Below are 14645 nucleotides of genomic sequence, written 5' to 3' on the forward strand. Positions count from 1 at the left end.
GGATGGGCAATGACAATTTTTGTACTGCTGCTGCTGTACATTCTCAGTGTGTTTGAAGCTGTCAACTTGAGGTTTGACACACACACACATATTTGGGAATACCGGTAAGTCCCATGGAAATAAGCAAAACTTCAAAGTACACATGCAAAGGATTTGGCTGAACATCTTGGAGTTGATCCTTTGCAGAATTAAGTGTGCCTAAGCCCAGGGAAATAATTTGGTTTAGGATTATTGTTGTTGGCATCAGTTTGTCTCAAGAGACAATGGAGTGCCTCTGGGGATGAAGTTAAACTACTGCATTAGCAGCACCAAAGTGACCTTCGCAGGGCGCAAGCCTGTGCAGTGTGTATGGAGGGCCTGGGCTGCCCAGACAACAAGGCACCCCTCTCAGCCTCACTGATGTGGTCCAAATGAAAGCATTTGGCATCAGCTTGGCTGCAGGAGTTGCCAGAAGGAGGTGTACAAGGTGCCACCCAGCCGCCTTAGGGACTCCACTCTGGATTTGTGTAGGGTTTACTCCTGAGCCTTTTCTTCCTCTGAAGATACCCTGCAAAGCAGTGGAGGTTTAGGATCAGTTTTCCTTCTCCTAGATGGGCTACCTTCCCAGGTTGAACACCACCTACTTCCCTCTACCACATGTGCAGAAACCGCCATCTTGACTGTTGGTCTCGTCCCCTCAATCTGCCACAGTCTACCTTAGAATAATACCGTAATTATGCATTTTAAAATTTCTATACCAGTTTTCATCCAAGGATCACAAGTCAGTTGACAATAAAAACACAGAAACACAAAGCAAACAAAAACCGTACTCTGCCACATATTATGTGTGCCATAGAGTTGCAGTCCTAAAGGTGCTTTTTTGTTTTTGATGTGCTGTTAATATTGGTAGCACCACTACAATGTACTCCAAAGGTAATTCATATACATATAGATGTTTTCAGAATTTAATACTACAAGCCCTCCCCCCCACAACTTAAAACACATGGCTAGAGCCTTGGGAATCCAGAGTTAAGTCTCTACTTAGCCATGAATCTCACTGGGCGACCTTGGGTTAGTTACTATCTGTCGGCCTAACCTACCTCCAGTTGTTGCAAGGATAAAATTGGGTGGGTGTCAGAGAACAATATATATTATCTTATCCCACTGAAGATGAAAGAATCTGAATCAAAAGTACTATTCTTACCAGAATGGTAACTGTCTTTCAGCTGTAACCTCTTTTATACCCTTCAAGATGTAAATAAGCCTGATGTTTCACAGCTGATAGGCCAATACAGCAATATTGTGTTAATGTTAAACAAACTTACCTTGTCATCCATCTAAATCTTAATGCTTGTCAGTACAATTAAGTTATAAACTGTTAATAAATGATTCTATAGCAATAAAATCCAGAAGACTGTCATTCTATTGAAGAACAAAGAGTATTTCGACACCTTAAAGGTGAACAGATTTTGAGTGCAATCTTACACATACTTCCTCAGCCACAGGTTCCAATGAGTTCAATGGGAATTAAGCCTAGATCTGTATAGGACCGCTGCACAAGCTTTTAGGAACAATGGTCTGCATGAAGTGTTTTTTCTCAGTTGACAGGAGCCATGGAGGCTGCTGCCCATCAGGATTGGTAGGGCAGAAATCAGGAAGACCAACCGTAGAGAGAGCCAGAGGCAATGACAGGCAGAACCAAACCCTCATTGGTGTAAGAAAGAAGGCAGGCTGAGACTGGCGGGGCATAGCCCCATTCACGTTTCATGGATCAGCATCTACTGGATGAGAGGATATATTGAATGAAGTGCATTGGGAGGAACATACTGGAGGTGGCTGTTGAGTTATCCACTCTCTTTCTTTTGCAGTGTAACGTTCATCACAGGGTTGTTGTGAAGTTAAGAGATGAAGAGACCATGCATAATGCCTTGAGTTTATTGGGATGATGGTTGGAACACCAGCGTAATGAATAATAAAATAGTGTTTCTAAACTGGCTTTTCATATACAGTGGTGCCTCAGGTTACATACGCTTCAGGTTACAGACTCCGTTAACCCAGAAATAGTGCTTCAGGTTAAGAACTTTGCTTCAGGATGAGAACAGAAATCATGCTCCGGCGGCACGGCAGCAGCGGGAGGCCCCATTAGCTAAAGTGGTGCTTCAGGTTAAGAACAGTTTCAGGTTAAGTACGGACCTCCGGAACGAATTAAGTACTTAACCTGAGGTACCACTGTATATGGGTGGGGGGTAAGCAAGAAAGTAATTATTTTTGACTAATTTAAAATTAAGGCCATCCAAGTTAAAAGGACTTGGAATGTAACCTATATTAAAAAGCTGGAAAAAAAAATATTGCAATTCCACTTTCAGAAATATAATATGCAAGGCAAAGCCACCCCCAATTAAATATGCTTTGGCCCTTTCCTAACCTCTCGGCCCCCCTCCCCTGGTTATAGATCACTGGTTGGTCAATGTGTCACTGACTGCATCACATAAGTAAATTCCACACCAATGCATCACTCTGGAGCATTCTGGGAAATTAAGACAGCTGCCTGCTATTGGCTACCACCAGGTAAGGCCCGACACACCAGAAGTCAGCTTTCTAAAGCTGCAAGGAAACATGGAGCCTTTGCATCCAGTGTTTAAATTTAACATGCTAGAAAGTCACTAAGAGGTTTTGTTTTCAGTGTGCAATAAACAGAAATACTTGGCAATAGATTTAACCGTGCAAATATTGACAACAGGTAACTGAAAAGCAAGTCCTATTGAACTCAGTGGGGTTTATACCCAGGTACTGCAGCCCCAAAAACCTGCTACAAAACACACAGTATTACAGAACATCATCTTCCAATGGAATCTTCAAGCCTGGGATTAGGCTGTCAACCAAGACGTGAGGAGGCCAAGCAAAAATCGACGTGGCTTGCAAGCCTAGACTCGTACAGGGAGAGAGAGGTATGATGATGATGATAATAATAATAATAATAATAATAATAATTTTTATTTATACCCGCCTTCCCCAGGCAAGGCTGGGCTCAGGGCGGCTAACAAGCAATAAAAACAAGTTGAATGAATACAACTTAAAAACAAGATTAAAATACATTAAAACACAGCTTCATCACAGGAGGAGAAAGGAAAAAAGAAAGAGGGGGAGGGAATCAAATTGACTCAAAGCCAAAGGCCAGGCAGAACAACTCTGTCTTACAGGCCCTGCCGAAAGAAATCAGATCCTGCAGGGCCCTGGTCTCATGAGAAAGAGCGTTGAACCAGGCCAGTGTTGAAAGGGCCCTGGCTGTGGTTGAGGCTAATCTAACTTCCTTAGGGCCCAGGACCTCTAGGGTGTTGCTATTTATGGACCTTAAGGTCCTCTGTGGGGCATACCGGGCGAGGCGGTCCCGTAGGTATGAGGGTCCTAGGCCGTGAGGGGCTTTAAAGGTCAAAACCAGCACCTTAAATCTGACCTTGTACTCCACCGGGAGCCAGTGCAGCTGGAAAAGCACTGGGTGGGCAGACGAAATTAACGGACTATGCAGAATTGGACAAAATGACAGGAAGGATTCGAAACCTGCGGGACCAGAGATTTACAGAAGACTGGAAGAAGTATATGAATTATTTGAAGAGCAACTGTAATCAACAAATCATGCTAGTAGGACTACAAGAAGTCTTGTAAGGAGAAATATACGAAGTATTACAAAGTAGAAAAAGACAGAGATATTGGTTATGAGTTTGAAATGTAATAGGGAAGAAATGCATACTGAGAGATTAGATTGCAAAATTTTCAGACAGGATTGATGGAAGTCAAAAATTTGAATAAGATGTAAAAGTATGTTTAATTACTGTTGAAAATGATATGTTAAAAAAACACTAATAAAAAATTATATTTAAAAAAAAGAAAAAGGAAAAGCACTGGGTGAATATGCTCCCATGGCAGGGGCCCCGTGAGGAGCCTCGCTGCAGCATTCTGCACCCGCTGGAGTTTCTGGGTCAGCTTCAAGGGCAGCCCCGCGTAGAGCGAATGACAGTAGTCAAGCCTGGAGGTGACCATCGCATGGATCACTGTGGCCAGGTCGGGGCGGGAAAGGTATGCTACGAAACCCAACTCCAGGACGTGAAGAGGCCTTTTAACGCAGCTGCAGCCTCAGCAGCGACAAAACCCCGCTTGCAGGCATGGAAAAGCCCATCAATCTGTAGCTCGGTGCTCTCCCGCGCGGCCTGGGAAGGTAACCTTGGCAACCGCAAGCGGGGCTCCAATCGACGACTCGGCGCTCGACACTGCTCTGGCCTCCACCGACGGCTCGCACTTTATCCGCCCCGTTTTAAATAACGGGTTTATGAGGAGGACGCGCCGCTTTCCCCCCACCCCAAAACAAGCGGTTCAATGGGTGGAGGCCCGAGAATCACTTAAAATAATTTATTTAAAACGACCCCCGTCAGCGCCGAGACAGCTAGCCTTGCTAATGCGTCTGCGCCGAGGCAACAGGCCTGGCAAGCTAACGCGCCTGCGCGGAAGTCGCCATCGTCCCTTGTCACCCGTCGTAACCGCATTCCTTTTCGCGCACGCGCAGACACAGGGAAAACAGGCTTGAGGGAAGGAAAATCACCTGGGGCGGGGAGGGTGAAGGGAACGAGAGGAGCGATGTTGTTCAACGAGTGCGCAGGCGCGGGGAGCCGCCGCAGCCCAAGCGGTGGAGAGCCTCGTGCTTAATGCGCTCGGGGAGGGCCGTTGGGGAGGGTGCCTTCTGCTCGCGCCCGTGCGCGCGCGGGGGGATGCGCATGCGCAGGGGCGACGTTTACACCGTTTCTGCCTCGGTCTCTCTGCGCTCTCTCCCCCCTCCCCCCGGTCACCGCTTTCCTTGGACGGAGCCTCCGCTCTATGGGCCGCCCGCCTCGGGCTTTTACCTCAGCCGCCCTGGGCGGAAGGTGAAGAGGAGGAGGAGACTGAGGCGAAAGGAAGATGCCCGGGAAGCTGAAGGTCAAGATTGTGGCGGGGCGGCACCTGCCCGTCATGGACCGAGCCAGTGACCTGACAGACGCCTTCGTGGAGGTTTGAAGGGGCGGGAAGGCGGGAGGGGCTTCTCTCTCCGTGTCTCTGTCTCTCCTCAGGGCTCGGCCCCGGTCAGTACACCTGCGGCTCTTCGCATTTATTGATTTGCCGGGGGCCATTTGTGCTTCCGAGGTCGTCTCGCCTAGGCGCTTCGACCGGCGGGGCTGGCGCCGCGCGGCGCCCTCCTCCTGTTTGTGAAGAACTTCGGAACTCCCTGCCACTTGAGGTCCAGCAGGCGCCTTTCCCGCGCATGCTTAGGGGAAAAAAAAAAAGCCTACCCGCTTTTTAGACTACCCAGATGCTTGGGAAGTCGAGGAGGTTTTAGCCCGTTTTGTAAGGTGGCGGGCTATTATTACTGTTTTATTTTTATTTTTTGTAATGCGCTTTCGTTAAAAATAAATACAATCAAGGGGAGTATAAGTTTTGTGAAATAGTTTTCTGCGCCCCACCTCCATTGTTAAAAACAACAACCACCTCAAAGTGGTTTACGATAAAATTCTCACACAAGAAAATCACAACCCTACTTTAAAACATACAAGAGTTAAAATGCTAAAACAAATTAGAATCACCTGATTCTAAAATGATGTTTTTAGCAGGTGCCAAAAATGCAATTGATTTTATTTGTTTATTAAATTTACTAGTCGCTTGTCACCCAAAGTTTTCCAAGCAACTTGCAGAAATATATAGCCAGCTGTGTGGGGTACAAGTAATAAAGTATTGTTATTATTATGCGCCTATTTAATACCATAAGTGGAGGGGGAAAATCATACAATACTTCAGTGTATCATCTTACATAACATTTAAGAAAAAAAACCACACCCACCGTAAGTAATAACAGGAAACATTAATTGCATAAATTTGCATACAGCACACAGTGAAATACACAGGTGTGTGTGTGTATGCATGTCTGTGTGTGTTTTTTCATATTCTGTTATTGTTTGATTATTTAATAAACCGTTCAATAGATCAAACCACTTTGCGAGGCTTGTGTGAAAAGCAAGTGGTATGTATGAACACCTTAAATAAGCTACTAATCACAATGCATTATTACTACTTACTGGTCGGTTGTCACCCAGAAAGGTCTCCCAAGCGACTTGAAAAGCACATACATTGGTGAATACACTATATGACAGAAAAGGCAAAATAATGATATAAAAATTCTAAATAAGTTTTTATAAAGGGCCACGTTGAATAGAAAACGAGCATTTATGTATATATTCTTAATCAGATTATATGTAAGGTTATTACAGCAGTATTCTCTGTTGTTGACATTTGTGTGTGTCGAGACATAATGGAGTGCGCCTCCATTGGTGAAGTTAAACTCCTGTGTTAGCAGCACCAAAGTGACAGAGTGACAGCCTGGGCAGTGTATATAAAGGTCCTGGGCTGCCCAAATGACAAGAGCCCCCTCTCGGCCTCGCTGACTTGGTCCAAAGGATAGCAGAGCAAAAAGTTTTTAATGTGTGATTTTAGTGTATTTTTTGTTTCTATGGAAGCCGCCCAGAGTGGCTGGGGAAACCCAGCCAGATGGGCGGGGTACAAATAATAAATTATGATGATGATGATGATGATTGATGATGATGATGATGATATGTTTGGCACCAGCTTGGCTGTAGGAGTTGGCGGAAGGAGGCGTACAAGGCACCATCCAAGTGTCTTAAGGACTCCACTCCGAATTTATGTAGCGTTCGCTCCTTAACCTTTTTTTCTCCCAAAGATGTCCCACAAGGCAGCAAAGGTTTAGGATTAGAATCTTCCGTCTCCTAGAAGGGCTACCTTCCCAGGTTGATGAGCCTCACCTGCCCCTCTTGCCATTAATCTCCTAATATTCAACCAAAAATCTATTGTCTTGCAATTTCATTGAAACATAGAACGACAGAGATGTAAGGGGCTCAGTGGGTCATCTAGTCCAGCCCCCTGCAATGTCCATTTGATGTATGCTTTGCTACTGGGGGAGGAAGAGTCTTTGTCCTCTTCCATGTCCTCGCCTTTTCTAAACTAAAAAGTTTAAATATTGTTGCTCCAACCTCTTGATCAAATCTGTGTTCAGTTCTTGCCTAGAATTGTACAAACAGTAGTTGTCAAGTACCTTGTAGTTCACAGGACATGGCTGCTGGATTATATACAACTAGGTGAATTGCATGTCATGGAGGCCTGATATAGATGGTAACTTGTTTTCCCGACTTGTAATAATAATAATAATAATAATAATAATAATAATAATAATAATAATAATAATAATAATAATTTTATTGTCATTGCCCCCTCTCGGGGACAACGAAATTACTTGGCTGCTCCATCCACCCAGGTAGGGCACTCCACACAAAATCAAAACAACTATAAAAACACTAATTAAAACAATACAGTATAAAACAGCAAGGAAGATTAGATGACTTTCAAAGTCCAGGCTTCCCATTCAGGGCCGAGATCGCTCTGGGGAAGAAGCTGTTCTTAAGACGGCTCGTTCTTGTCTTCACCGTCCTGTATCTCCGTCCCGACGGCAGGAGCTCGAAGAGACAGTGACCAGGATGCGATGGATCTTTTACTATGTCCAGTGCCTTCCTATGGCACCTTGTGGCATAAATCTGCTCTAAGGTGGAGAGTGGGCAGCCAACAATGCTCTCTGCTGCCTTAACAACTCTGCACAACCCCAACCTGTCCCGGGTAGTACAGCTTCCATACCACACACATAAGCCATAAGTGAGCACGCTCTCAATGGCACAGTGATAGAAGGCAAGCAGCAGTTTCTGCGGAAGATGATTTTTCCTTAGAATTCTCAAAAAGTACAGTCGCTGCTGCGCCTTCTTCACAAGCCCCCTTGTGTTGACACTCCAGGACAGATCCTCTTGTAATTCAATGCCCAAAAATCTGAACATTGTTACCCTCTCCACACAGACCCCATCAATCAAAAGTGTGCTAGGTGCTTGTGTGTTTGCCAGTGCACTTATGGCAGAGAGCTAGAGCCACTCTTGGCATGTGTATTTGCATGTGACCAGAAATGTGTGTTACAGATATTTGAGTACACATACAGGCAGAACACGTCTACTTGTAAAGAAACATAATATATGAAGTTGCCCGGTATGCTGCACATAGTAGTCTACATGAAGATTTTATTTCTTATACAGTACTGGTATAAAAGGTCTACATGAAAGTGGTTTGATGTAATATTTGAAGTAATTTTTCAAGGAATTGTTTCCCCCAATGCTTAGTTTAAAAAAGGAAAAATGTCATTTCATATTTTTTGTATCATATGCTTTCCTTTTATTAGCTATAGATAGGTGTTGGTTGTGTTTCTTCAGTAGTGATGGAACAACACTTGACTCATACTCAGAAATACTATCTTTACTATTTAACTTGTCCCTGAGCTGAGTTCAGGCATTGAAAACTGGTTTTGTGGTCTTGGTGACTGTTTGGTGGGCTTTTTTCTACCTCTTTAATGAACAAGAGCCTGAAATTTTATCTCTCACATGTAAGCAAATTATTATTCATTGTACTAAATTGACAATTGACATGTTTAGGGTTGTCAGTTTCTCACATATAACAATTATTGTGCCTTTAATACAGTAATTGCTTTGCAGACTGCTATACGTAATGCACTTATTATGCCTGCTTATTGTAGGGAGAATGCTTGCCATCTTTTTCCTCACAGAGCTTCTGTGTTTTTAAGACTTGTATAATGTTCAGAAATAATAATGATGATAATGATAACAGCAACAACAACAATTTATTTATGCCCCACCTTTCCCACTGATGGGACCCAAGGCAGCGTACAGATAATAATATGAACTGATAAAAACATAGAAAAAAACAATAAAAATCTATCAAACATTGATAGATTATATATATGTATACAGTTTTAATTCTATTTAAAGCATATCAAAATTTATTGCATAAATTATTGGGTCAACAAGAAGGGAGACAGTCTTGCTTCTCTAGGGAGGGAGCTCCTAAGTCTGGGAGCAGCCACCAAGAAAGCCCTTACCCATGCCCCTGCCAAGTATGCCTGGGAGGGCGGTGGGACCAAGAGAAGGGCCTCCCTGAAGATCTCAAAGGTTTGTTTGGGGGAATACAGTCTTTCAGATAGCCTGAACCTAAGCTGTGTAGGACTTTATAAGGGGATAACCAGCACTTTGAATTTTGCACAGAAACAGCCAGTGAAGCTGTTGTAGCAAAAGAGTCGTATGCTTCCTATAACCAGCCCCGGTCAACAATCTGGCTGCAGCTTCCTGAGCACCTTTCAAAGGCAGCCCTTCATAGAGCTTATTGTTGTTGTTTAGTCGTTTAGTCGTGTCCGACTCTTCGTGACCCCATGGACCAGAGCACGCCAGGCACTTCTGTCCTCCACTGCCTCCCGCAGTTTGATCAAACTCATGCTAGTAGCTTCAAGAACACCATCCAACCATCTCATTCTCTGTCGTCCCCTTCTCCTTGTGCCCTCCATCTTTCCCAACATCAGGGTCTTTTCCAGGGAGTCCTCTCTTCTCATGAGGTGGCCAAAGTATTGGAGCCTCAGCTTCACGATCTGTCCTTCCAGTGAGCACTCAGGGCTGATTTCCTTCAGAATGGAGAGGTTTGATCTTCTTGCAGTCCATGGGACTCTCAAGAGTCTCCTCCAGCACCATAATTCAAAAGCATCAATTCTTCGGCGATCAGCCTTCTTTATGGTCCAGCTCTCACTTCCATACATCACTACTGGGAAAACCATGGCTTTTACTATACGGACCTTTGTTGGCAAGGTGATGTCTCTGCTTTTTAAGATGTTGTCTAGGTTTGCCATCGCCTTTCTCCCAAGGAGCAGGCGTCTTTTAATTTCGTGACTGCTGTCACCATCTGCACTGATCATGGAGCCCAAGAAAGTAAAATCTCTCACTGCCTCCATTTCTTCCCCATCTATTTGCCAGGAGGTGATGGGCCCAGTGGCCATGATCTTCGTTTTTTTGATGTTGAGCTTCAGACCATATTTTGCGCTCTCCTCTTTCACCCTCATTAAAAGGTTCTTTAATTCCTCTTCACTTTCTGCCATCAAGGTTGTGTCATCTGCATATCTGAGGTTGTTGATATTTCTTCCGGCAATCTTAATTCCGGCTTGGGATTCATCCAGCCCAGCCTTTCGCATGATGAATTCTGCATATAAGTTAAATAAGCAGGGAGACAATATACAGCCTTGCCGTACTCCTTTCCCAATTTGGAACCAATCAGTTGTTCCATGTCCAGTTCTAACTGTAGCTTCTTGTCCCACATAGAGATTTCGCAGGAGACAGATGAGGTGATCAGGCACTCCCATTTCTTTAAGGACTTGCCATAGTTTGCTGTGGTCAACACAGTCAAAGGCTTTTGCATAGTCAATGAAGCAGAAGTAGATGTCTTTCTGGAACTCTCTGGCTTTCTCCATAATCCAGCGCATGTTTGCAATTTGGTCTCTGGTTCCTCTGCCTCTTCTAAATCCAGCTTGCACTTCTGGGAGTTCTCGGTCCACATACTGCTTGAGCCTTCCTTGTAGAATTTTAAGCATAACCTTGCTAGCATGTGAAATGAGTGAAATTGTGCGGTAGTTGGAGCATTCTTTGGCACTGCCTTTCTTTGGGATTGGAATGTAGACTGATCTTCTCCAATCCTCTGGCCACTGCTGAGTTTTCCAAACTTGCTGGCATATTGAGTGTAGCACCTTAACAGCATCATCTTTTAAAATTTTAAACAGTTCAGCTGGAATACCATCACTTCCACTGGCCTTGTTATTTGCAGTGCTTTCTAAGGCCCATTTGACTTCACTCTCCAGGATGTCTGGCTCAAGGTCAGCAACCACACTACCTGGGGTGTACGAGACATCCATATCTTTCTGGTATAATTCCTCTGTGTATTCTTGCCACCTCTTCTTGATGTCTTCTGCTTCAGTTAGATCTTTACCACTTTTGTCCTTTATTATGGTAATCTTTGTACGAAATGTTCCTTTCATATTTCCGATTTTCTTGAACAGATCTCTGGTTCTTCCCATTCTGTTGCTTTCCTCTATTTCTTTGCATTGCTCGTTTAAGAAGGCCTTCTTGTCTCTCCTTGCTGTTCTTTGGAAATCTGCATTCACTTTCCTGTATCTTTCACTATCTCCCTCGCATTTTGCTTGCCTTCTCTCCTCCGCTATTTGTAAGGCATCGTTGGACAGCCACTTTGCTTTCTTGCATTTCTTTTTCATTGGGATGGTTTTAGTTGCTGCCTCCTGTATAATGTTGCGAGCCTCCATCCATAGTTCTTCAGGCACTCTGTCCAGCAAATCTAAATCCTTAAACCTGTTCCTCACTTCCACTGTGTATTCATAAGGGATTTGGTTTAGATTGTATCTTACCTGTCCAGTGGTTTTTCCTACTTTCTTCAGTTTAAGCTTGAATTTTGCTATAAGGAGCTGATGATCTGAGCCACAGTCAGCTCCAGGTCTTGTTTTTGCTGACTGTATAGAGTTTCTCCATCTTTGGCTGCAGAGAATATAATCAATCTGATTTCGATGTTGCCCATCTGGGGATGTCCATGTGTAGAGTCGTCTCTTGTGTTGTTGAAAAAGCGTGTTTGTGATGACCAGCTTGTTCTCTTGACAGAACTCTATTAGCCTTTGCCCTGCTTCGTTTTGATCTCCAAGGCCAAACTTGCCAGTTGTTCCTTTTATCTCTTGATTCCCTACTTTAGCATTCCAATCCCCTATAATGAGCAGAACATCCTTCTTTGGTGTCACTTCGATAAGGTTTTGTAAGTCTTCATAGAACTGGTCAATTTCAGTTTCTTCAGCACCAGTAGTTGGTGCATAAACTTGGATTACTGTGATGTTAAAAGGTCTGCCTTGGATTCGTATCGAGATCATTCTATCATTTTTGAGACTGCATCCCAGTACAGCTTTCGCCACTCTTTTGTTGACTATGAGGGCCACTCCATTTCTCTTACGGGTTTCTTGCCCACAGTAGTAGATATGGTAGTCATCCGAACTGAATTCGCCCATTCCCGTCCATTTTAGCTCACTGATGCCCAGGATGTCAATATTTATTCTTGCCATCTCATTTTTGACCACATCCAACTTACCCAGGTTCATGGTTCTTACATTCCAGGTTCCTATGCAATATTTTTCTTTACAGCATTGGACTTTCCTTTCGCTTCCATGCATATCCACAACTGAGCGTCCTTTCGGCTTTGGCCCAGCCGCTTCATCAGCTCTGGATCTACTTGTACTTGTCCTCCGCTCTTCCCCAGTAGCATGTTGGACACCTTCCGACCTGAGGGGCTCATCTTCCAGTGTCATAACTTTTATATGCCTGTTGTCTTTGTCCATGGAGTTTTCTTGGCAGGGATACTGGAGTGGCTTGCCGATTCCTACTCCAGGTGGATCACGTTTGGTCAAAACTCTCCACTATGACCTGTTCATCTTGTGTGCCCTGCTCGGCGTAGTTCATAGCTTCTCTGAGTTCTTCAAGCCCCTTCGCCACGGCAAGGCAGTGATCCATGAAGGGGTAGAGCTTATTAAAGGTAAAGGTAAAGGTACCCCTGCCCGAACGGGCCAGTCTTGACAGACTCTGGGGTTTGTGCGCCCATCTCACATCTATTGGCCGGGGGCCAGCGCTGTCCGGGGACACTTCCGGGTCACGTGGCCAGCGTGACAACGCTGCTCTGGCGAGCCAGAGCCGCACACGGAACGCCGTTTACCTTCCCGCTGGTAAGCGGTACCTATTTATCTACTTGCCCCCGGGGGTGCTTTCGAACTGCTAGGTGGGCAGGCGCTGGGACCGAGCAGCGGGAGCGCACCCCGCCGCGGGGATTCGAACCGCCGACCTTTCGATCGGCAAGCCCTAGGCGTTGAGGCTTTAGCCCACAGCGCCACCCGCGTCCCTTCGTAGAGCTTATTAGAGTAACCCAAACAGGACGTAACTAAGGCTTGGTGTCACTGGCCAAATCAGACACCTCAAGGGACAGGTGCAGCTGGCGCACTAACTGGGTGGCGCTGTGGGTTAAACCACAGAGCCTAGGACCTGCCGATCAGAAGGTCGGTGGTTTGAATCGCCGTGACAGGGTGAGCTCCCGTTGCTCGGTCCCTGCTCCTGCCAGCCTAGCAGCTCAAAAGCACGTCAAAGTGCAAGTAGATAAATAGGGAAGGTATTCCCTGTGGCGGGAAGGTAAACGGTGTTTCCATGTGCTGCTCTGGTTCGCCAGAAGCAGCTTAGTCATGCTGGCCACATGACCCGAAAGCTGTACGGCCAATAAAGTGAGATGAGCGCCGCAACCCCAGAGTCGGTCACGACTGGACCTAATGGTCAGGGGTCCCTTTACATTACCTTTACCTTTAATCCTGGACAATGCAGAGGCAAGAGGCAAGTCTTTAGCATATGTGCTACTGGGGTGCAAAGATCTGCCCAGCGCCCCCAAATTTAGTTGTGAGCGCCGTCATTGAGTTTGACAAGCGCCGCCACTGGCATGGCGCATCTTTGGTAAATGAACGCACAAAGTCGAAAGTCCTTTAGTGAAACAGTAGGTATACATTTCGGTAATACCTAGGTATACAGTATATGTATTTTGTTTTTCTAGCTTGATCAAAATTATTTATTATTTCATAACAGGTAGGTATTTAAGAGCTTAGGCGGCTTCAGTGGTGGGCACCTGGCACCCCCCAGAATTCAGTGCCCGGGTGCTCCACACCCCTTGCACCCCTGGGTAAAGACGGCCCTGCAGAGACTGGGCATACAAGTAGTTTCTACATAGGTACCGCTTTTCCCCATCAGGACATCTCTGATGTGGGAATTCATGTGGGTGCTAAAGACAAAGAGCCTTTGCAAAAAAGGTGATAACTAGATTTAAGTCATTTCTGTTATCCACTGCTAGTTCATTTACACTGTTTTAAAATCGGTTGCAATGTCAGTTAGAGCACATCTGGTGATAATTCAGGGCACAATTGTGAACCAAATGTGGTTTAAAGCCCATTTAAGAGCTTATTTTATGGTGGTTGTGGTGGCAAAAGAAACATTTCCCACTGATACTGCAACTGGAGAATGCCATCTGGCAGTGCTGCTTAGGAAAGACAGGAGGCTGATACGGTTGGATGACTGTGATTCTTTGGAATCAAATATCACTCACTCTGATATGCTTGAAATATGATCTGTCTTGGATAACAAGCCAGTTTCAGGAACTGTATAGGATGTCCCCTTAGCAGTTGCATGGGTGATGGATTTCACTTGAGGTTGTGAACTAAGTACTTGGGGAAGTCTGGTGAACAATTTTCTCTCCTGGCTTTCTTCTGTCCTAGCTGGTGACAGCCAGCTGAGAGGCTTTGCCTGCTCTTGTGTACTGTATTTGGTAATGAATACAACTTTACCAGAGGGTTCATTTTGGGCCATCTTGAAGGAGGCATGGTTGTTCCCATTATTTAGCTGTTTATAAACTTCTGTGACAATTGTAGACTGCAGAAAGCCAGCATACAAAAAAAAGTATGTATGTACCGTATGTAAATAATCACATAGAAAGATATTAATTCCACTTATTTTTGTACAAAAGTGTGCTTAAAATACTGACCTTTAATCTTCCATGTTAAATACTATTACTACACTGTGGAATGCCTCTGTTCTGTATTCTGCTCTTCAAAATGCAGTGGGTGGAAACATTGGAAG

The 14645-nt window shown here is 44.8% G+C and overlaps 1 protein-coding gene across 28 annotated transcripts in view; it reads left to right on the top strand.

The window, feature by feature from the left end:
• Positions 1–4591: 4591 nt before the first annotated feature.
• The window catches only part of C2CD5 (C2 calcium dependent domain containing 5), a 90925-nt gene continuing 80871 nt past the window's right edge, over positions 4592–14645 (top strand). For 2 of the 28 annotated variants that reach the window (XM_082238714.1, XM_082238736.1), the window contains exon 1: positions 4595–5016. In XM_082238714.1, coding sequence (XP_082094840.1) covers positions 4927–5016 — 90 coding nt within the window. In that variant the 5' untranslated portion in view covers positions 4595–4926. Of the gene's footprint in view, positions 5017–14645 lie in introns of all 28 variants that reach the window. The other 26 variants (XM_082238745.1, XM_082238741.1, XM_082238720.1 and 23 more) reach the window with 20 other exon arrangements.

Source organism: Podarcis vaucheri, assembly GCF_965113315.1.
Source record: "Podarcis vaucheri genome assembly, chromosome: 10".
Classification (NCBI taxonomy): domain Eukaryota; kingdom Metazoa; phylum Chordata; class Lepidosauria; order Squamata; family Lacertidae; genus Podarcis; species Podarcis vaucheri.